We start from the raw sequence: 24519 nt of genomic DNA, 5'->3' as shown, positions 1-24519 counted from the left end.
GCAGCCAAGGACTATGGAGAGGGTGAGAGAACGAGCACAGCGCTTCTGCGAGCGGGCCTTGGAGGCTCTGGTTGGCGCGGTGGAGCACAGAAGATCAATACTGTACCCTGAGAGTGGCAGGAGGCCTTTGCCGCGCGAGTACAGAAGAGTGTGGAGGGAGGTGGCTCAGAGTGTCTCCTCCAGGAGCATGGTGCCCAGGACCCATATACAATGTTGTAAAAAGTTCAACGACCTCACTCGGGTCGTCAGGGTGAGTGGCTTTTTTTCAATACCTCTCCATCCCTCCATCTCAACCTCACTTTATGGCAGAGGGTCTTAAAACCCCAATGCCCAACACTCATCCAACACATATGGCCCTCTCATGAAACACACATGCACATTCCACACTTTGCATACAGTAAGGGCTATTCACCTATGGGAGGCACATCAGGCAAGACCATGGCTGCATAGAGTAAGGGCTATTCACCTATGGGAGGCACATCAAGCAAGACCATGGCTGTATATTTACTCAGACGCCATCCTTTTTCTTGCAGGCCAAGCTATCTCATAATAGAAGACAGCAGCAACGGATGAGTGGAGGGCGGCCTCAGGTGCAACCCCTCAGCGACCTTGAGGCGCGCGTCCACAGGATTGTGGCAAGCCGGGTGATTGGTCCCGTCGCCCCTGGAGAGGCCGACCCCGTTCTGGACAGCAATGGTAAGGTCATCACCTTTTTGTCCTCTCTCCTTCCACTTGTCCCTCACAACACCAGCCTTTGACACTTTCAATCTAACTTACTAAATCGCTGCACTCATTCCTCCTTTACTGTCACCCTGTCCTCACTCTAAAGCCACTCTTGTATCTCCCTGCTTTCAGATGGTGATTCACCAGCTGAGGAGACGGGCCCTCAAGCTGCCAGTGGGAGTGAAGCTGCAGGCGAGGAGGAAGATGAAGCTGGAGCATCAGCGCCACCCTCTCCCGAGGAAGCCCATGCCCACACTGGGAACACGCCTTCCCCGGAGGGGAACAGGGGGGAAGTGTCTGATGAGGGTGAAGCTCCAGGACCCAGTGGGCTGCAGCAACGCGATGGGGATAGGGAAACTCGGGGGCCTTCTCCACGGAGGGAGAGTATGCCAGCGAGTCCTGCTGCACTGGACGCAGAGGAGGAGTGGCTCATCGCTGAAATGAACACCCAGGCGGTGGACATGCACACTGAGGTCATGGGTGCAGTGGGAAGGGTGCCCGAATGCACTGAATCACTGGCAAGGAGTGTGGAGCACTTCGCTGTAGCACAGGCGGATGCCACGCTAATGCTTAGTGCTGCAATTCAGTCACTGGCTGCCATGACCCCATCTCTGACTGTTCTCATGCAGACTCAGATTGAGGCAACGCGAGCACTGACTGCTGCCATCCTCGCTGGTTCGGACACTTTTCCCCGGGGCTCTCACCGCGTCGCAGGCCAGCAATCTCTGCTCCAACAGATTGCTCCGGATGCTGAAGTGCTGCCCCGTGGGAGTGCCAGTGTGTCGGTTGAGCAGGGAGTTGCTGTCCTCTCTCAAGATGACAGCATTCCTGCTGCCACCACTGTCACTTCTCCATTGCACTTGCCACCGCCTGTAGGAGACTGCTGCCGCCCATGCAGAGTTGGTGCAGTCTGCAGCCGGGCCCGCCAGGCCCAGAGTTGGTCGAGGCCGACCTTGAAGGGCATCTGCAGTCTCAGGTTCTGACAATCAGCAGCCTTCCACCAGCCTTGCTGCAGCCACTGGGGCCCCATTACGGAGGAGCAGTAGGGTGGGAAGGGGGGAAGTGCGCAAGGGAAGGAGATCACCCTCGAAGGGCAAAAAGTAGGAGGTGTGACAAAATGTTGGTAAATTTTTTATTAAAGGCCGAGGTTCATGGTCAAATTTCTGTTTAGTGTTTTGAACATTATCTCCAGGTTGTAAGAACCAGTTATGTTAATGACTGTTCTTTTGTGTTTCTTTCTACAGTATTAGTTTGTCATGAGGAAATGACACACACAGAGTTTGTAAAATAAATACATTTTTGCATTCAAAATGTACATGTTTGGTCTTTGGAGTCATTGCTGCATTGGCCGGCTTCGGGGTTGCAGGTTGGTTTCATTCATGTTGTTCTCAATGGCAGAAGCCATTTCCTCAGCAGGGGCCTAGAAGCGGCTTGCTATCAGACGTTGACGGACGGCCCTTCCAGTTTCAACATTGTGGGCCTCCCTCCCGCCTTGCTGCTGCTGGTGATCCTCCTCCTCCTCTTCCTCCTCCTCCTCTGGTGGTGCTCCAAGGCCTGGTGGCATTGGCTGGGTCCTGAGGATTGCCAGGTTATGCAGCATGCAGCACACAACTATGAAAAGGGAGACTTGCTCAGGCGAGTACTGCAGGGCTCCATCTGAGTGGTCCAGACAGCGGAACCGTTGCTTGAGCACGCCGATTGTGTGCTCAATGATGTTCCTGGTAGCGAGATGGCTCTCGTTGTACCGCAGCTCAGCAGGGGTGTTGGGCGTATGGAGCGGTGTCATCAGCCAGGTGCAGAGTGGATATCCCTTGTCCCCAAGAAGCCAAGCACTTGGGTGATGCGGTGCCTGGAAAAGTTCTGTCACAATAGTCTGGCGCAGGATGAATGCATCGTGGCTGTTGCCAGGATAGCGGGCATTGACAGCGAGTATCAGCTGTCTGTGGTCACAGACCAACTGGACATTTAAGGAGCGGAACCCCTTTCGGTTGCAGAAATCCTCTGCATTCTCATGCGGTGCACGCAATGCCACATGCGTGCAGTCAATGGCGCCCTGCACCATGGGGAAGCCTGCTATCTTCGCAAAGCCCAATGCGCGTTCATGCTGTTTGGCCCGGGTTATGAGGTAAGAGATGTACTGTCGTCTCCTTTTATAGAAGGCATTTGTGACCTGATGGATGCAGCAATGGACCGCGAACTGGGGGATATTGGCGATGTCCCCAGTAGCTGCTTGAAAGGAGCCAGTGGCATAGAAGTTCAGAGCCACTGTGATCTTCACTGCCACTGACAGAGACGTCCTGGTCCTCAGTAGAGGCTGCAGATCTGGCTGCAGCAGGTGGCAGAGCTCAGTGACCACCTCCTTGCTGAAGCGCAGCCTTCGCAAACACTGCTCCTCAGACATATTAATGTAGGAGAATTGTTGGCGAAATACCCTGGGAGGGTAAGGTCTCCTGTACAGAGACTTGTTGGCCCTCCTCCGTCTGGCCATGATTGCCACTCTCGCTCTGCGTCTCTGGGGCCTCCGATTCTGCTGGCTAAGCATGATGCCCTGAATCAGTGCAGCCCCCATAGTCTCTTGGCAATCAAAGTAATGAAGGTCAAAAACCAAAGCACCTGCAAAGTGATGCTCAGTAGCCAAAATGATTTCACACAGCGTTGACTCTCCTGCCATCTGGGAGACGCTACAGATGCATTCGTACCCGAACGACCAGATTTAGGAGCAGCTTCTTTCCCAGGGCTGTCATCCTACTGAACTCCACAAATAAACTCTAAAGCCTGCACATCTGCCAATGCACTTTATTATGTTTATGTTAATGTATTACAAGTCAAATGAATGTTGAATGTTTAAATGTCTTAATCTAAATGTACACTCTCGGGAGCCGCAAGCCTACATTTCATTGTACTGCACTTGTGCACTAACAATGACAATAAAGTTGATTATTATTATTATTATTATTAAGTCTCTCCTTCTCTCTCTTAGAATCTCTCTCTCTGTCGGAACGAGTGGTGCAAAAATGTCTACCACAGAAAAAGCCAGGAAGAGGCCGCCTTTAAATAACACCCCCCACCCCCCAGCCCCACAGCGACTGGGAAGCGTTCCAGTCTACCTGTCGTTGCTTGTGCCAGGCGGAACAGAGGGGGGCGCCACTCAATATCCGTTCCGGGGCACCACAAAGGCATTGCACGCTCGAATGACGTCAAGATCTGCGTGCGCAAGAGATCGGGACGGTATTGTTTAACGCCGCCGCAAAATGTCTGGCCAATTTCGCGAGAGGCGCAGATATCGCCGCGCCCGGGCGCTAGTCGCTTTGCGCCCCATTAGCACCCTCTTAAGGCGCTAATGGGAGGCGCAAACCAACTGAATTTTTCCCCCCATTTGCCATACGTGGGCCCATTCCCCCAACATATGGAGATCTGCTTGCACTAATTTACTCTCTTCCACAGTCCTAACAATTGCACAAATCTTTGTAAAACCTGCCAACTTGCGGATCATTCCCCAGTCTCTATGGGTCACCATCTGCCTCCAAGCAGATCCACAGCCACTGATAATTACTCTCTGCCTGTATGTAACCAATTCTTATTGTACTGTGGCAGCTAGACACTAATTCCACAAGATTCTATCTTGTAGATTAATCTATTATGTGGTACATAATCAAAGGCTTTCTGAAAATCCAGGTAGACTATGGCTACCAGGCTACCCTCATCTAATAACCTTATGAAAAAAAATTGATCAAATTCGTAAGACATGACCTTCTTTCCAGAAGCCGTGTTGAGTTTCCTTGATAACTCCTCTATCTAGCTGATCATATAGAGCATCGCTTATGATCCCTTTGAGTAAATTACCTATAACTGGTCAAACTAATGGGCCTATAGTTCCTTGGTACTGCCTCATCACCCTTTTTAAAAACTGGAACAACATTAACATCTTACCTTAACATATAACCTTTGGGATGCCCGTCTTCTAAATTGTGGTGGTAACTGTCAGCAAGGCACACATGCAAAAAAAGTGTAAAAGTAGGTCAAAACCCAAACCAGAAGCCTATGCAATGAAAGATAGGCAAAAAAATCATATTTTACATTGATTACTGCAGGAAAACTAATTTATGAAGATAATAATGGCACTCAACTTCAAGAGCGCACTCCCAAAATGGCTGACTGGTACTTAAAGAAAGAAAGACTTGCATTTATATAGCACCTTTCACAACCACTGGACGTCCCAAAGCGCTTTACAGCCAATGAAGTACTTTTTTGAAGTGTAGTCACTGTTGGGGAAACTCGCCAGCCAATTTGCGCACAACAAACAGCAATGTGATAATGACCAGATAATCTGTTTTAGTGATGTTGATTGAGGGATAAATATTGGCCAGGACATCGCGGATAACTCCCCTGTTCTTCTTCGAAATAGTGCCATGGGACCTTTTACATCCACCTGAGAGAGCAGATGGGGCCTTGGTTTAAGATGGCACCTCCGACACCTCAATACTGCACTGGAGTGTCAACCTAAATTTTTGTGCTCAAGTCTCTGGAGTGGGACTATGAACCCACAACCTTCTGACTCAGACACAAGGGTGCTACTACTGAGCCACAGCTGACTTTTCTCCAGTACCTTTTTAAAATAAGCACGGAGCATATTTCTGGCAAAATAAACTAGGGAATAACACGCCAACTTAAGTGGATTTGAATAATTTCTGAGGCCTTAATGAGGGCATTGAACAAAATGTGCAAGTCCTCAGGGCTAAAACTGAGACTTGGATACAAAATTGTATGGAGAAACTGGTGAGAAGCAGACCTAAAGCCTGCTCTCCAGAATTCCTGATCCCCACTCGTCAGATGGACATTAGCTCTAGCAGCACTCCTGATCAAGAAATCACTCCCATCATCTTAGGTTCGCTTGGCAGGTTCTTCAAACCCTACTCACCAAGTCATCACCTGCACTACCAGCGCAACTGATCAGAGAATTATCAGACCCCATTATCTGCAACAGGCTTCTAACACACATCTGTCAATATGAAAATTACTGTTAGGAGAAAAATTTGATGAGATAATTTTTACTTATTTCTATATTTTAAATTGATTATTTCTTGGGTTAAGAAAGAACTTGCATTTATATAGCATCTGTCAGAGTCTCAAGGCATCCCAAATTGCTTTACAACCAATGGATTAGTTTTGAAGTGCAGTCACTGTTGTTATATAGGCAAACGTGGCAATCAAATTGTGCACAGCAAGATCCCACAAACTGCAAAATGAATGAATGACAGATAATCTGTTTTTGGTGGTGTTGCTTCAGAGACAAATGCTGGCCAAGTGAATAATTTACATTTAGTGTCTTTAATGTTCTAAAAAATCCCAAGGCACTTAATAAATACAAATAGAAAAGGAAACAGATACCATAAAGGGAACAATTAAGACAGTGATTGAAGGTCTGGTCAAACAAATGGGTTTTGAGAAAGCTTTTAAAGGAGAAGTGGGAGAGAGAAAAGGAATGGAGAAGTGAGAGAGAGAAAAATAGAAAGCAGAAGAGAGAGAAAAGGATTGAAAAGGAGAGAAAAGGGGAGAGAGAGAGAAAGGAAAGGGAAGAGAGAAAGGAAAGGGGAGAGAGAGAGAAAGGAAAGGGAAGAGAGAAAGGAAAGGGGAGTGAGAAAGGAAAGGGGAGAGAGAGAGAAAGGAAAGGGGAGTGAGAAAGGAAAGGGGAGTGAGAGAGAAAGGAAAGGGGAGAGAGAGAGAAAGGAAAGGGAAGAGAGAGAGAAAGGAAAGGGAAGAGACAGAGAAAGGAAAGGGGAGAGAGAGAGAAAGGAAAGGGAAGAGAGAGAGAAAGGAAAGGGGAGAGAGAGAGAAAGGAAAGGGGAGAGAGAGAGAAAGGAAAGGGGAGAGAGAGAGAAAGGAAAGGGAAGAGAGAAAGGAAAGGGAAGAGAGAGAGAAAGGAAAGGGAAGAGACAGAGAAAGGAAAGGGGAGAGAGAGAGAAAGGAAAGGGAAGAGACAGAGAAAGGAAAGGGGAGAGAGAGAGAAAGGAAAGGGGAGAGAGAGAGAAAGGAAAGGGAAGAGACAGAGAAAGGAAAGGGGAGAGAGAGAGAAAGGAAAGGGGAGTGAGAGAGAAAGGAAAGGGGAGAGAGAGAAAGGAAAGGGGAGAGAGAGAGAAAGGAAAGGGGAGTGAGAGAGAAAGGAAAGGGGAGAGAGAGAAAGGAAAGGGGAGAGAGAGAGAAAGGAAAGGGAAGAGACAGAGAAAGGAAAGGGGAGAGAGAGAGAAAGGAAAGGGGAGAGAGAGAGAGAAAGGAAAGGGGAGAGAGAGAGAAAGGAAAGGGGAGAGAGAGAGAAAGGAAAGGGGAGAGAGAGAGAAAGGAAAGGGGAGAGAGAGAGAAAGGAAAGGGGAGAGAGAGAGAAAGGAAAGGGGAGAGAGAGAGAAAGGAAAGGGGAGAGAGAGAGAAAGGAAAGGGGAGAGAGAGAGAAAGGAAAGGGGAGAGAGAGAGAAAGGGGAGAGAGAGAGAAAGGAAAGGGGAGTGAGAGAGAAAGGAAAGGGAAGAGACAGAGAAAGGAAAGGGGAGACAGAGAGAAAGGAAAGGGGAGAGAGAGAGAAAGGAAAGGGGAGAGAGAGAGAAAGGAAAGGGGAGAGAGAGAGAAAGGAAAGGGGAGAGAGAGAGAAAGGAAAGGGAAGAGACAGAGAAAGGAAAGGGGAGACAGAGAGAAAGGAAAGGGGAGAGAGAGAGAAAGGAAAGGGAAGAGACAGAGAAAGGAAAGGGGAGAGAGAGAGAAAGGAAAGGGGAGAGAGAGAGAAAGGAAAGGGGAGAGAGAGAGAAAGGTGTAAAGTCCGCGACTCAATAATACACGGACTTCGGGAGAACAGTTTAACAGGTACTTTACTGAACAAGAGGCAGCTTGAAACTGAAACTACAGAAGCCTGCTAGGGCCTTTTATACAGGGGTGGTCACTGCCGGTACTGCAGTCTAAGACCAGTTATTCCCTTAAAGGTACATACACAATTCCTCCCCTTTTAGATGAACAGTACATAACATTCATTTAACAACTAAATAATAACTAATTACAATTACAATTTTCGCAGTAATATATACATCAACTGAAATAGTCATTTATAAGTTCAGTCTTTGAGGAGGCTTCCTGATCCGGACTGGATAGCGCCTTTCTCGAGTATCCTGTTCTGGCGGTGGAGTCAATTCTGGCTCATTGTCATTGGTTGGTTCGTCAGCTTCCAATACCCCTGCTTCTGAGGTAGACGCAATCTGTACTTCGGGCTCATTACCAGGTGCACATGCTTGTGGTACAGGTTTGGCTTGTTCCTGTGACTCTAGAATCTGGTCAGCATGGCGTCTCACGATGCTCTCTCCAACGTCCACTGTGTACATTAGTGGGCCCTGCTGTGTGCATATCGTGCCTGGCTGCCATTTTTCTGTTCGGTAGTCGTGGGCCAAGACTGGTTGCCCTATCTTGAAGCTCCTGGTTGGCTTCTCATTTATGTGCTGGAACTGCTTATCCTCAACATCTCGTCTTATGTTTGGTTTGAGCAAATCCAAGCGACATCTTAGTCTCCGGTTGAAAAACAGTACGGCTGGAGTTTGGTTGGTTACTGCATGTTGTCGCATTCCGGTAAGCAAACAGGAAGTTATCCACCTTGTGTTGCAGTGGTATGTCGTCATTATACATTGCCTTTATGGCCTTTTTAAAGGTCTGAACAAACCTCTCAGCCAATCCATTTGTGGCTGGATGATATGGGGCAGATGTGTAATGTTTCACCCCATTATTCTCCAGGAACCTCCGGAAATCCTCAGACACAAACTGTGGGCCATTGTCGGAACAGATCTGTTCTGGCAACCCATTCCTGGTGAAGATGGTCCTTAGGACTGCAATAGTTTTCTCCGTGGTGGTGGAGGACATTTTAATGACCTCTGGCCATTTCGAATGGGCGTCCACAGCGATTAGAAACATTGAGTCCATAAATGGACCAGCGAAATCAATGTGTACCTGTTGCCATGGAGATGAGGGCCACTCCCATGGATGTAGCGGGGCCTGTGGTGGAGCGTTTTGGACCTTCTGGCATCCTGTGCATCTCTTGGTCATATCGTCGATTTCTTTATCGATTCCCGGCCACCACACAAACGCCCTGGCTAGGCTCTTAATTTTTACCCCTCCCAGATGACCCTCGTGAAGCTCATTGAGTACTCTATCTCTGAACTTGGGTGGAATTACCACTCGGGATCCACACATCAAGGTTCCCCGGCACACTGACAGCTGTTCCCTCCTTGGCGAGAATGCTGGCAACAGTGAGTCGCCATATGCTGGCCATCCCTTCACCATCAAATCATAGACCCAAGAGAGTGTCGGGTCATTTCGGGTTTCCTTCTCAATACTTGCGTTTGTAACAGGCAAACATTCAACTATGGTCGCATGGAATATCTCCACCGGGTCCACTGCAGGTGCTTCTTCCGCCGTAGGCAACGGTACGCGCGACAGCCCATCAGCGTTTCCATGTTGTTTCGTACCTTTGTACTCTATGTCATACTGATGTGCCCCTAGAAAAAGTGACCATCTTTGCAGCCGTTGCGCCGCCATTACCGGAACGCCCTTCTTTGGGTTAAAAATTGAGACCAGGGGTTGATGATCAGTCAGTAGGGTGAATTTCTGCCCGTGCAGATAGTGATTGAACTTCTTCACCCCCTACACCAGGCTGAGGGCCTCCCTGTCAATCTGGGCGTAGTTACGCTCGGCTGAGGTTAGCGAGCGCGATGCAAAGGCTATTGGCCTCTCTGAACTGTCACAGAATTTGTGTGACAGCACCGCTCCGATGCCGTAAGGTGACGCATCACATGCCAACTGAATCGGTAGTGTTGGGTTGTAGTGGGCCAATACTTCTTTTGAAGTGATTTGGCATTTACATTCCTGAAAGGCACGCTTACACTCATCACTCCATTTCCATGTTACACCAGTTTGAAGGAGGGCGTTCAGTGGGTGCAGAATTGTCGATAAATTCGGCAAGAACTTATGGTAGTAGTTCACCAACCCGAGGAACGACCTCAGTTGCGACACATTTTCTGGTGCTGGAGCCTTGACTACAGCCTCAATCTTGTCCGGCGACTTATGCAACCCTTCCTCATCAATCATGTGGCCACAATACGAGATTTGTCTCCTGAAGAACTCGCATTTGGGACGGTTGGCTCGTAGCCCATATTCCTGCAATCTCGTGAGCACCTGTTCCAGGTTGGCAAGGTGTTCATTGTCATTTTCGCCCGTAACCAGGATGTCGTCCAAATAACACTGGGTCCCCGGGATCCCTTGCAGGACTTATTCCATCGCCCTCTGCCAAATAGCCGGGGCCGATGCTACCCCAAATACCAGTCGATTGTACTGGTAAAGGCCTTTGTGAGTGTTTATCGTGAGGTATTTCCTAGATGCTTCTTCCACCTCCATTTGTAGATACGCTTGAGCCAGGTCAATCTTTGTAAAACGTTTCCCTCCAGATAGTGAGGCAAAAATATCTTCTATCCGCGGAAGCGGATACTGTACTGTGTGCAGGACTGGGTTCACAGTCACCTTGAAGTCCCCACAGATGTTAACCTTCCTTAGCTCCCCAGGCGTGCTGCTCAATGCTTTCTTCATTACAGGAACGATGGGTGTGGCCCACTCACTCCAGTCCACCTTAGACACCCCCGAACGCTCCCGACTCTCCAGTTCAGCTTCCATAGCTGGGCGTATCGCGTATGGCACCGGTCTGGCCTTGAAAAATTTTGGGGTTGCGTTATCCTCAATCTTTATGGTTGCCTTTACTCCTTTTAGAGTCCCAAGTCCTTGTTGGAACACCTCTTCCGCGTCAGATAGAATTTGTGACAGACGTCCAGGTGCGACGTCATCATCTTTTTTGTCAGTCACAGTTAGTGCCAGAATGGAATGCCAATCCAATTGTAGTCTTCGGATCCATTCACGTCCCAATAATGGTGGTCCTCCATCTCGTAGTATATACATGTATAGTTTCTGTGTTTCCTTTCCGTTATATTCAACTGGCACCCTTATTTTTCCTCTGGGGTAGACCTTTTGCCCCGTGTATGTCTTCAATACAATGGACGTGTCCTTTAAGGGTATGTGTGAGAATAGCCGCTCATAGTCTCGTCGATTCATGACAGTTAGGGCTGATTCTGTGTCCAATTCCATCTTCACTGGGGACCCTGCTATCATGAGGGTGACCCAAATGGTTCGGTGATCTTCTTTTGCGATCACGTTGTGTAACTTTAAACAACTTAGTCACCTGCTCCCGGAGTCCTTATCACTCTCCTGATCTTCTGAACTACTATCTGTCAGTTTCTTTACTTTTCTGTTCCTTAGTAGTTCTTGTCGTGTTGGTCTTCTTTCCCGACCTGCAGACTCTTGCTATATGTCCCATTTTCCCGCATTGCCTGCATATTTTGTCTTTAAACCAGCAGTCCTTCTGCTCATGGGTTGTTCTGCCGCAGCGATAGCACTTTTCGGCTCCATACGGCATTTCGTTAGCGCTGTATTCTTGTGGTTTCTGTTGTATTTCCGCAGCTCCCCGTGCTGCTGCTTCGTAGGATACTGCCACGCTGAAAGCCTGTTCTAGCGTCAGGTCCTTTTTTGAAAGTAGTCGTTTCTGGGTTCCTTCGCTCTGGAGCCCGCAGACAAACTTATCCCGTAAGGTGTCTGCCAGTCCTGCTCTGAACTGGCAGTGCTTCGATAACTTGCGTAGTTCCATAAGATAGTCAGCATTGCTCTCATCTTTGTGCTGGTTTCTTTTATGGAACTTGAATCTTTCTGCTATCAGCAGTGGTGTAGGGCTTAGATGTTCTTGTAAGATATGAACAATCTCCTCAAAACTTTTCTCCATTGGTTTAGCTGGGGTAATTAAATTCCGCAATAGGCCGTACGTACTCGCACCCATCAGATTTAATAATACCGACGCCCTCTTTCCATCAGCCACCTCATTTGCCTTGCAGTACACTTCAATTCTTTCCACATACGTGGTCCAGTCTTCTACCTCGTTGTCGAAAGCAGTGATACTGCCACTTTTCGGCATCTTGGGCGATTTAAAATGGCGCCTCCCGTGCTTTTGCTTCTTCCCCAATGGAATAAAATGGCGCCTCCCGCGCTTTTGCTTCTTCCCCAACGGGATAAAATGGCGCCTCCCGCGCTTTTGCTTTTTCCCCTTACTGCCACGCTGCCCCTAGCGTTCTACGAGGTAATGGCGGCGACCCGCAGCTTCGGCGCGTCTCGCTTTCCTTCCCCCCCCGTTTAGTTTCTCTCCGCTGTCCTGTTCTCGAGCACCGACCGCGCCCTGTGCGCTCCACCCTCTCTCTCTTGTTTTCTTTTCCCGGCGACACTGCGCGGCCCGATTTGTAGAGCCGCTCGATCGAGCTTGAGCCCGCCGCAGTCCGGAAGGGTCAGCGCGCTACCTGCTACCAGCACGATTCGGTGGAACCACAGTCTCTCCCGCAATTCTCCAAACACCGATGGATTCTTTGGGCGGTTGCCCTCGGTCGACGCCCATTGCTCAGACTACGACCTTCCAGGACCTTCCTTTCAGGCGAGATCCCCGTGAGATGATGCCACACTGCAGGTGAGTTCGAACTTACTCGTCGCCACTGTAAAGTCCGCGCCTCAATAATACACGGACTTCGGGAGAACAGTTTAACAGGTACTTTACTGAACAAGAGGCAGCTTGAAACTGAAACTACAGAAGCCTGCTAGGGCCTTTTATACAGGGGTGGTCACTGCCGGTACTGCAGTCTAAGACCAGTTATTCCCTTAAAGGTACATACACAACAAAAGGAAAGGGGAGAGAGAGAGAAAGGAAAGGGGGGAGAGAGAGAGAAAGGAAAGGGGAGAGAGAGAGAAAGGAAAGGGAAGAGACAGAAATGGAAAGGAGAAAAAAGTGAAGAAGCAAAGGTGCTTAGGTAAAGAGTTCCAGAGAATGGAGCCATGGTGGCTTTAAGCTCTGCTATCAATGGTGGTGGTAAAGGGAAGGAAAACATATAAAAGGCTAGAGCTAGAGGACCAAATGGTTCTGGTGGTGTGGGGGAGGTGGAAGGTGGGGGGGGAGTGAAACCAGGCCAAAGGAAGTTGCAAAAATAAGGTAGGTCAAGGCAATGGAGGGATTTGAAGACATGGATGAGCAGCTTGAATTTAATAAACTGTGGGACAGGGAGTCAGTGTAGGTCAGGCAGAATAGGAATCATGGGCAAGCAGGGCTTAGTGAGGGACAGAATATGGTCAGCTACATTTTGAACAAGTTGAAGTTAATGAAGGATAGAGAGCTGGAATATCAAGTCAAGGTGCCAAAAGCATGCATACGGGTGGGTGTAGGAACGGAGGTAGGGCTGAAGTGGGCAATGTTGCACAGGTGGAAATAGTTGATGTCGGTGATGGATAAGATGTAGTATGAAGCTCAACTCAGGATCTAACAGGATGCCAACAATTCTCATGACCTGATTCAGCCTTAGTGAGGAGCCAAGGAGGGGGCAAAGGAGCGAAGTTTATGGGGGTGGCTGAAAAAAATGGTTTCTGTTTTGCTGATGTTAGTTTGGAGGAAGTTGTGGCATACCATGATTGAATGTCAGACATGCAGTCTGACAGCATTGGTTTAGCTGTAGATTACAGAGATATGGTGGAAAGTAGAACTGCGTGCTTTCAGCATATATATGGGATAGGGTTTCCACTTTGGGTGCAAACAACAAACCCGGCGCAAATTGTGCCCAAGATTGCGCTAGTTTTGAGAAGTGTTTCCTTTTCGCAAGTTTCTGCTTGAACTGATTTGCATATCGGTAAACGTAAAATCTTCAATGAACTAATGCAATCGGGCAGTGTTTTATAATGTAATATAAAAAACAATTTGCATTAAAAAATATTCCTTGATATATTTAAGAGTGGTAACATGGTGCAGTTTGATTAATACAGATGAAAATGGGTTTATCACAAAAAATAAGTATTTTTAATTAGTGTGTCTAGTCATCAGCTAAGTCAGTTTCTTAGGAAATTAAAAAAAATTATATTCAAATGCTTTTAAAATATGCCTATTAAGTGTCCTTGCACCTAAAAGAACCAGCTTAATTTTTAGAGTCTCCTCAAAGGCCCGCAAACGGGCGCAATTAGCGGAAACTCGCAATGGTGATTAATTTGATCGGGGGGGCGTGGCCTACTTCCAGCGTGCTTTTTAAAAAACTAGCGCAAAAGATCACAGAAACTCGATTTGCGCTGAACATAATTTGTGCTTAAAATTCCGCAATCATTTGCGCTAATTTGGACAATTTCGGGCAAATTGTGCTGAAAAAACCATCGTAACTCCAGGCCATGGATTCTGACCCAGTTCTTGTGGATGATGTTGCTGAGGGGCAATATGTAGATGAGGAGGAGGAGGGAGCCTAGGAGAGAATGCAGGGGAACTCCAGAGTTGACAGTGCAAGTCAAGAAGAGATGGCAATGCGCCGCCTGCATTTGGTTAGATTAGAATCATGCAATGACAGTCCCACTGAGCTGGATGGAGGAAAAGCAATTGAGCAGGATGGTCAGGTCCACAATACCAGGTCCAGGTGGCTAAATATAGATAATGCAATGTAGTTTCAATCATAGAGGATATTGGTACTAACTTTGAGCAGAGTGGAAGCCAGACTGGAGGGTTTCAAATAGGGAGTTTTGAAGGTGATAGGCAGGAAGCTCATTCAAGAGTCTTATAAAGGAAAGGGAGGGTAGAGATTGGGCCATAGTTGACGCACAACAGATGGGTCAGAGGTAGGTTTTTTTGAAGGGGATGGTGCCTGAGGAAAGGAAATCATTAATAATGTCAGCTAGCATAGGAGCCAGGAGGAGAAGTTGTGTGGTCAGAGGTCGAGTGGGAAGGGGATTAAAGGAGCAGGAAGTGGGCATTATGAAGATGTATGAGGAAACAGGCATGAGGGGAGAATGGGGAGAAACTGCATAATGTTAGGGATCAGGGACTTTATGATTGGGGAACTAGGGACCAGTCAGCATCAGGGGGAGGAAGAATGAAAGGTACTGACAGAGCAGCTGGATGATCTTAATCTTAGAAACTAAGAAAACTCTTTGCACTTGTAAAAAAAAGATAAAAGTTGCATTTATACAGTGCCTTTCACAACCTTGGGACGTCCCAAAGGGGTTTCCAACCAATTAATTACTTTTAAAGTGCAGTCACTGTTGCATGTAGGAATTACGACAGCCAAATTGCACACAACAAAGTCCCACAAATAGCAATGAAATAAATGATCAGATCAGCTGTTGGCTGAGGGACACCGAGAAAATTCCACAGCTCTTCTTCGAATAGTGCCATGGGATCATTTATGTTCACCTGAAGGGGTGATAGGACCTCGGTTTAACAACTTATCTGAAAAACGGCACCTCTGGCAATGTAGCATTCCCACAGTACTATGCTGAATTGTCAACCTACATTATGTGCTCAAGTCTTTGGAATGGAACTTGAACCCTCAACCTTCTGACTCAGAGTAAGAAGTCACACAACACCAGGTTATAGTCCAACAGTTTTATTTGAAATCACAAGCTTTCGGAGTGCTGCTCCTTCGTCAGGTGAAGTGGAGAGATGCATAAAGACACAGCTTATATAGTCAGAGAATAATGCCAGATGATTACAGGTAATCTTTCTACCTGACATCGATGACATTTTCTTCCTATGGACCCACGGCGAAGAATCACTGAAAAGACTACACGATAACATCAACAAGTTCCATCCCACCATCAAACTCACCATGGACTACTCCTCAGAATCGGTTTCATTCTTGGACACACGAATCTCCATCAAAGACGGACACCTCAGCACTTCACTCTACCGCAAGCCCACGGACAACCTCAGGATGCTCCACTTCTCCAGCTTCCACCCTAACCACGTTAAAGAAGCCATCCCCTATGGACAAGCCCTGCGAATACACAGGATCTGCTCAGACGAGGAGGAACGCGATGGACACCTACAGACGCTGAAAGACGCCCTCGTAAGAACGGGGTATGACGCTCGACTCGTCGATCGACAGTTCCGACGGGCCACAGCGAAAAATCGCATAGACCTCCTCAGAAGACAAACACGGGACGCAACCAACAGAGTACCCTTCGTCGTCCAGTATTTCCCCGGAGCGGAGAAACTACGCCATGTTCTTCACAGCCTTCAACATGTCATCGATGACGACGAACACCTCGCTAAGGCCATCCCCACGCCTCCACTACTCGCCTTCAAACAGCCGCCTAACCTCAAACAGACCATCGTTCGCAGCAAATTACCCAGCTTTCAGGAGAACAGCGACCACAACACCACACAACCCTGCCACGGCAACCTCTGCAAGACATGCCAGATCATCAACACAGATACCATCATCACACGTGAGGACACCACCCACCAGGTACATGGTACATACTCATGTGACTCGGCCAACGTTGTCTACCTCATACGTTGCAGGAAAGGATGCCCTGGAGCATGGTACATCGGCGAGACCATGCAGACACTGCGACAACGGATGAACGGACACCGCGCAACAATCACCAGGCAGGAGTGTTCCCTCCCAGTCGGGGCACACTTCAGCAGTCAAGGACATTCAGCCTCCGATCTTCGGGTAATCATTCTCCAAGGCGGCCTTCAAGACACACGACAACGCAAAATCGTCGAGCAGAAACTGATAGCCAAGTTCCGCACTCATGAGGACGGCCTCAACCGGGATCTTGGTTACATGTCACGCTACATGTAACCCCACCTGACATAGGGTCACCCAGACTCAAGTCGTCGTTGGCTTGTTCTCTCTACACAGATGCGGCCGGACCTGCTGTGATTTCCAGCAAAAAAAATGTTTTTTTGTCTGTTTTTTGTTTTTCATACAGACCCCAGCATCTGCAACATTTGACCCCTTGTGACTCCACCTCATTGTTCTTTGATGTAATGTTTTCCTGACTAACCTGTTTGGACACCATTCACACTTTTGATTGCTGTGATTATCTCTCTGCCGAGGTGTGATAAATGGCAGTTAGAAAGATTACCTGTAATCATCTGGCATTATTCTCTGACTATATAAGCTGTGTCTTTATGCATCTCTCCACTTCACCTGACGAAGGAGCAGCGCTCCGAAAGCTTGTGATTTCAAACAAAACTGTTGAACTATAACCTGGTGTTGTGTGACTTCTTACATTTGTCCACCCCAGTCCAACACCGGCATCTCCACACCATTCTGACTCAGAGGTGAGAGTGCCACCATCAAGCCAAGGATGACACTGTTGTTGGAAGTAAGATTGGAGAGGGCAGGGAAAAGAGTTTGAAAAGGCGATTATCTGTGGAGAAAAGGAGCCTTGAGGTGCACTTGTAGGAGAAGGATTTGGCTGGACAGAGATTACAAAGTATTACATAGGGCTGGATTTTTCCGGTTCCCACCCGCACGGTGCGGGGGGCCCGGGAGACAATGGGAAACCCAGAAATTCGGCTGACAGGCTGGCTTACACTCGTACGGGGAACGTGGAGAAGGAGGCCACAGGACCAGGTAGGTGCTGGGCCCAGGATGGTGGGGCGGTGGAGGGTCCAAGCCCGGGGGGGTGGTTTGGAAGGGGGGGGGTGAGATCGATCCCCAGGAAAGGTCCGATCTCCGACCCTGGGGCCAAGTTGCGATTGGGGGGGTCGTGTTCCAGGTCCGGGGTGGGGGTCTGAACCCCCACCCCGGGGAGGCCAGACTGATGGTGCTGGAGTTTGGTGGGGGGGGGGGCCGGGAGGAAGCACTCCTGCTCCTCTCGGCCCACAAGGATTGCTCCCCAAGGCTGAGGCCGTCTTAGAGTCATAAGCCTAGAAATTGGGTTTTGGCGCAGCGACGGCTTTAGCGCCGGAAGTTAGTGCCGGAGCTAAGTCGCGCTGGGCGGGCCAAAAATTCACTAGTTCTGCGCCCAAACGGCTGCCGGCGCTGCTGAAAGCTGTTTGCGCCTGAAAACTGGCGCTACGCGCTGAATTGCGGCGCTATTCCGGCGCTGCGGCGCCCGCTGCGGTGCGGCAGGTTCAGGAAGTGCAGGCCTCCTCCTTCCCTTAAGGAGGAGCTGCCTGCACCCGGCCGCGGCCCGCGAAAATCATTGTAAAAATGAGCCCGGCACCTCGGACAAGTGCCGGGCTTGCATCTGTCCCGGGGGGGGGGGTGGGGAGAAGTCCGGGGAGGGAGCTGCGGCCAGGCGGCCGGCGGGAAAGCGGCCGGCCGCCGCGGGGCCTTTAATGCGCCGGCGCAAAGTCCAGTAAGGCACCTCTGCCAGAACGTTGCTTGCGGCTGCCACGGGCGAGGCGGCCGCAAGTCAATTTCGGAGTTCGGGCGGGTTACCATGGCAACCGGGACGCTGCGCACACCGATGACGTCATCGGTGCCGGCGCAGCGCTAACGGCCTAACGCCGATTTAGGGACCCACTCAATTTCCAAACTGGCCATAACTCCGGCGCTAGGCCCTCTAGCGCCTCAAAAGCGGCGCTAAGCCTACCGAATTTCTAGGCCATAGAGTTATACAGCACAGAAAGAGGCCCTTTGGCCCATCGTGTCTACGCTGGCCATCAAGCTCTATCTATTCTAATCCCATTTTCCAGCACTTGGTCTGTAGCCTGGTATGCTATAGCATTTCAAGTGCTCATCTAAATGCTTCTTGAATGTTGTGAAGGTTCCTGCCTCTACCACCCTTTCAGGCAGTGAGTTCCAGATTCCAACCACCCTCTGGGTGAAAAAGTTTGTCCTCAAATCCCCTCTAAACCTCCTGCTCCTTACCTTGAAACTATGCCCCCTGGTTATTGACCCCTCTACTAAGGGGAAAAGTTCCTTTCTATCTACCCTATCTATGTCCCTCATAATTTTGTACACCTCAATCAGGTCCCCCCTCAGCCTTTTCTGCTCTAAGGAAAACAACCCCAGCCTGTTCAGTCTCTCTTCATAGCTGAAATGCTCCAGCCCAGGTAACATCCTGGTGAATCTCCTCTGCACCCTCTCTAATGCAATCACATCCTTCCTATAGTGTGGCGACCAGAACTGCACAGTATTCCAGCCGAGGCCTAACTAGCGTTTTGTACAGCTCCATCATAACCTCCCTGCTCTTATATTCTATGCCTTGGCTAATGAAGGCAAGTATCCCATATGCCTTCTTAACCACCTTATCTACCTGTCCTGCTGCCTTCAGGGATCTATGTACATGCACACCAAGGTCCCTCTGATCCTCTGTCCTTCCTAGGGTCCTACCATTCAATGGGGCAGAAATTCCTCCCCAAACGCATGAGTACGGAAGGGGTACTCACGCATCTGGCCGGAGGAAATGCCGGTTTTCAGCATGCACAGCGCATGCGCTGAAAACCGTCATTTCCTCTCCTCCAACCCAAGAGGTGAAGAGGCTAGCACGTGCGCTGTAGGGGGCAGCGCGTGCGTCTTGGATTTCCTCTGTTTTGGGGGATTTGCGCATGTGTAAAGGCCTCCGGTCTTTACGCTTGTAAAAAGCACACGTAAGTATTTATTTTTACAGGTAAGTGGTGTTTTAGTGTAATTTAGAATTTTTTTCCCCACAGGTTTATTATTTTAAAGAATCTACAATAAGGTAAGTTTAGTTTTAGACCCTTTTTATTAAAAATTTATTTTTTTCAAAAAGAAAAATTATTGTTTAAATTATTTTTTAAAACTTATTTATACTTAATTTAATGATTGGGATGTTTCTTAAATTTTTATTTAAAGTTTAAATAGTGTTTTGGGCCCCCGTAGTTTTCATGAGTTTGACAGTTCTTACTCTCAAACTCATGAATGAACCTTCCCCTCCCCTGATTGGTTGTACAGTGCTCACCTGATCCCAGCCGGCACATCGCACTAACTACGCCGCTGGATCAGGTAAGCACTGTGTGCTGACATCTGAACCGGGCCTATGACAGGAAATGCAAGCAGGCCCGGGCTTCAGATGTCAGCGCGCAGGGTGAGTGCAGATCGGGGGCTTGCACCCGCGGGAAGCCCCCGACCCGAATTTTTGGCCCATTGTGTATTCCCTTGCCTTGTTAGTCCTCCCAAAATGCATTACCTCAAACTTTTCCGGGTTAAATTCCATTTGCCACTGTTCTGCCCATCTGACCAACACGTCTATATCATCCTGTAGCCTGAGGCTTCCCTTCTCGCTATTTACCACTCCACCAATTTTCATGTTATCTGCTCATGAAAGTGGGCGGGTTGGAGTTCACATTTTTCAACTTTCACTTCCCCCACGCCTCCAACCCATCCGTTCTTACCTCTGAAAATTCAGGCCATAGTATTTACATCATAGAAACAGGCCATTCGGCCCAAAAGGTCCATGTTTATGATCCACACGAGCCTCCTCCCACCCTTCATCATCTCATATCCTTCTACTCCTTTTTCCCTCATGTATTTATCTAGCTTCCCCTTAAATGCATCTGTGCTAGTCGCCTCAACTACTCTCTGTGGTAGCGAGTTCCACATTCTAATCACTCTCTGGGTAAAGAAGTTTCTCCTGAATTCCTGATTAGATTTATTAGTGGCTCTCTTATATTTATGGCCTCTAGTTCTGGTCTCCCCTGCAAGTGGAAACATCTTCTCTATGTCTACTCTATCAAACCCTATCATGTCATCCCTCAGTCTAATTTCTAGAGAAGAGGCCCAGCCTGTTGAATCTTTTCTGATCTTTTTTTGAACCTTCTTCAGTGCCTCTATATCTTTTTTATAATATGGAGACCAGAACTGTTCACAGTACTCCTAGTGTGGTTCTGTACAAGTTTAACATAACTTCTCTGCTTTTCAATTCTATCGCTCTAGAAATGAACCCCGGTGCTTTGTTTGCCTTTTTTAATGGCCTTATTAACCTGTGTCGCTACTTGTAGTGATTTGTGTATCTGTGCCCCCAGATCCCTCTGCTCCTCTACCCCTTTTAGACACTTATTTTCAAGGTGTTTATGGCCTCCTTATTCTTCCCACCAAAATGTACCACCTCACGCTTATCTATATTGAAGTTCATTTGCCAATTACACGCCCATTCTGCAAGTTTATTAATGTCTAAGATACATGGTAATACTTGACGTGTCAAGCAGATATGATGAACAGACTGGATGTGTGTTAGGTTATCTCCCTACTCCTCTTATACTAGTGCCACGGGACATTTTACATTCATCTGAGCAGAAGCCTTAGTTTATGTCTCAACTGAAAGTCACCGCCTCTATACTGCACCGAAATGTCAGCCTAGTTTATGTGCTCAAGTCTTAATGGGATGAAAATCCACAACCTTCTGACTGAGAAACAAGAGAGCTACCAACTGAACCAAGGTGACGCTTTGATACACAATAACATACATAATTAATGGAACCTATTTGATCTGGTACAATACTATAATTCAAGACTTGATTTAATAGGATTACAATACTGCTACAATTACAGACCAAATTTATAGTTCATTCAGTACTGAAAAGGTCAGAGTGCTTTTGAATTCTATAATTTGAGTTATAAATTAGCTTAAAATAAATTAAAATGCATCAATTTCACTTATAATTGTAAAATAACCTGTCAGCAATAGCTGTAGTTGCTGACTCATTCAATATATTCATAAAGGCAACTGTCTGATTCCCAAATCAACAGCAGTGGGATATGAGCACATTAAGGCGGGTAGGTGATAAAATGATGGCTGACAGTTCAGTATATGGATTGAAAGAGAGCAATTGAAATGTCAAATTAGCCATTTCTCATTTCGACTGTTACTGTTGTTCAATCTGATTAATATATTTGAATTTTTTAAAACTAGTCTTGTACATTGATTTACAATTCTGTACACTGATTTACAAATGTATTGCAACGTCTCGTCATAGGGAACCTGAGCATAGCCACTTCATTCCATATGTGCTTCTTGCCAGCTTAGGTATCGTATATCGTCATGGATATACTTTCAACTTCATTAAGACTGTCTGTGTGGAGTTTGCACATTCTCCCCGTGTTTGCGTGGGTTTCCTCCGGGTGCTCCGGTTTCCTCCCACAGTCCAAAGATGTGCAGGTTAGGTTGATTGGCTATGATAAATTGACCCTTAGTGTTAGGGGGATTAAATACGTGGGGTTACGGGGATAGGGTGGGATATGTGTTGGTGTAGGGGTTACGGGGATCGGGTGGGATATGTGTCGGTGCAGGCTCGATGGGCCGAAATGGCCTCTATCTGCACTGTGGGGTTTCTGTGATTTCTGTGATTTCTGTGAAGGGTGAGCAGGTATCAAAGGGAATAAATAAAAATAAATGGCTGATTTCCACGTCATCAAAATGTCAACAGAGCATTCAAGTCAATCGGTCTCCAAGTGCATTTTGTGGAGTTTTTTTGGCCAGGTTAAAATATAAACTACATGCATTCACACAAAAGTTTAAATCATATAAAAAAGCAAAATGATAACTTGTGAAATAGCATTGTATACTTTTAAAACCTGTTTAATTGCTCAATGCAAGTTCTAGGAGGATACATTAATCTAGATTATAAAAGATAATAAAGTTGCAGAAGAAACATTAGTGGCTTATACTCTTTGTAGCAACAATACTTTTCAAATTTACATGTGAATAGCACTGCTTTATGCCCATGCGATTAAAGACTAAGCCAGACTGCATTTAGTTCAAGTGGTAATAGATATGTGGAGCTTATTTCAATGAAAGTGCAATTTGTCGTTATTGATTCCAGACTCAAGGGAGATATTAAAAATGGGCAGAATTGTAGAACACAACTGCACAGACTGTTGGAGTAAATAATTAACGCATAATTAAACAAACTGCAGTACAAAGAGAAATAAGCTGGAGCTGTCAGTTAAGGTCTGTATTTTTTGCAGAATTCTCAATAGTAGTTAAAAAAAATCTAGCTGAAGGTTTTAAGTATTGTGCATAGCTTTCATGGATCAAAGCAATAACCTAATCTTTAAAAGTAATCTGTACTATCCCACAATACATGAAATACAATCCATTCAATAACTGTACGTGGTAGTGCATCAATACATGCTTCACAATCAGTATTGCTTTTGAAGCTCAGTTGTAGGTTTACTGCTAAGTGTACATGTGAAGAGAGAGAAGTACTTAAAAATAATAGCAGACTTCCTGTGTTGTTGCTCAGTGAGTTGGAGCGTATGCTTTAAAAAAAATTCATTCTTGTGATGTCAGCGTTGCTGGCAAGGCTGACATTAACTGCCCATCCTTAGTTGCCCCGAGAAGCTGGTGGTGAGCCGCCTTCTTAAACCACAGTAGTGGTTTGATACAACCAAGTGGCTTGATAGGTCACTTCAGAGGGCAGTTAAGAGTCAACCACGTTGGTGTGGGGCTCGTAAGCACGTTAGTGAACCAGTTGGTTTTTTACAACAATCAGCTTCATGGTCACACTTACTAATACAGTCCCCACCACTTCTGGCGGACTCATTGGTGTTAACGTGGTTTGCCCACTATATGTAATGGGCGCATTAAAGGGGTAGCGCTATTACTATTAAACAAGATTGTAGCAAATCACTATTGAATAAATTAAAAAAGACTGTATGCAGTGTAACAAATATTACTTTCAGGACAAATTTGCAACCCCTCTCTTTGCAATCCCATAGGCTTATCCATTCAGAAAAAAAGTCTGCAGTCATCCAGGCGGTTTTATTCGCACGGTAAACCATAGGCTAGTGGGAAACTCCTCTAAAGCATGTTTGCGACTGCAGTCAGTGCTGAGTAGTGCAAGCTGTAACCCTACACCACTTAGAGGGGATCAATTACACAAGGTAATTGAACCTGAACAAGGTGCTATTTACTTATTGAACGTTTGTTATTTAGTCAGGTCCAAGTGCAAGCTGTAACCTGACACCAGTTAGAGGCGATTAAGTATACAAAGTGAAATGCATGTTAATGAGGTGTGAACGACTGAGTAAACATCTGTTTCTGCCCGAAATAACAGAGCGCTTAACACATGGTAAATGGCGACTTTGTAATTGACTATAGTGGCAATGTAAAATGGTTAGTGCTTTGCGGCTGATTTTAACGTGGTGGGGACTTTACCAGCTTTGTTTTAATGTTATAACAAGAGTGTTAAACCATTTAAAACACAATGTGCAATATGGTTGATCTTCCATGAGGAAAACAATTCATCTTCTTTAACTTCCTTTTTTTTGCACTACTCCCTGCGTTTTGCCTTCCACATTTTTCTCTCTCTATGGCCATTGCACAGTTTTGTTATTGTGGAATCTATATCACTTTGTCTGATACTTATCCATTATACCTGTCTCATTTTCTCTCTAAGTCTCTACTTTCCTCTGTTACCTCTTTTTTTTGTAGGTTTGCATTGTTTCTTTCACGCATGTTGGGCCAGAAATTCCAGGCCAGAAGCGTGAGTACGGTCGGGTTACTCACGCATCTGGCCGTTGGAAATGCCGGCGTTCAGCAGGAACAGCGCATGCGGGGAACACCGGCATTTCCAGACCCGAGGTTTATTCACAGCGCGTGCGACTGCACAGGCAGCGCTTGCGCAGTGAACTTTGTAGATTTCACTGATGGATTCAGTGAGGGTAAGTCCCTAGAACTTGCACTTAAAAAAAGCAAGTGTAAAGTTGTTCGTTGGCTGGGGAAGGAGATATATTTTATGGAGGAGCTTATGAAATGCAATATTTAGGTTTGGGAAAGGGAGGGAAGTTATTTTAAGAAATTTTAACTAAGTTTTAAACTTTAATTTTTTTTTTAAACGGGTTTTCAGAACGGTAGGTAGAAGGAGCAATTGTGGCTGTGTGAATGGAATGTGAGAATGAGTTATGTATGTATGTCCACATATATTCCTTTACGTATATGTATGTATGTTTTATATTCCTTTACTA

General features: G+C 46.9%; 1 protein-coding gene across 11 annotated transcripts in view; it reads right to left on the bottom strand.

Annotated features, from left to right (window-relative positions):
* Positions 1-24519, bottom strand: part of pak5 (p21 protein (Cdc42/Rac)-activated kinase 5) — a 486760-nt gene that overhangs the window by 110209 nt on the left and 352032 nt on the right. For 8 of the 11 annotated variants that reach the window (XR_015077543.1, XM_085981687.1, XM_085981689.1 and 5 more), the window contains exon 3: positions 4654-4701. The exons of the other annotated variants lie outside the window; for them this stretch is intronic. Coding sequence is in view for 7 of the 8 variants with exons in the window: in XM_085981687.1 (XP_085837813.1) it covers positions 4654-4701 (48 nt within the window). In the remaining variant the exon portion in view is untranslated. The remainder of the gene's footprint in view (positions 1-4653; positions 4702-24519) is intronic. 11 annotated transcript variants of the gene reach the window in all.

The sequence above is a fragment of the Somniosus microcephalus genome, chromosome 3, assembly GCF_052327205.1.
Source record: "Somniosus microcephalus isolate GS21.2 chromosome 3, FLI_Smic_1.0, whole genome shotgun sequence".
NCBI lineage: Eukaryota > Metazoa > Chordata > Chondrichthyes > Squaliformes > Somniosidae > Somniosus > Somniosus microcephalus.
This window is presented reverse-complemented; position numbering and strand designations above follow the sequence as displayed.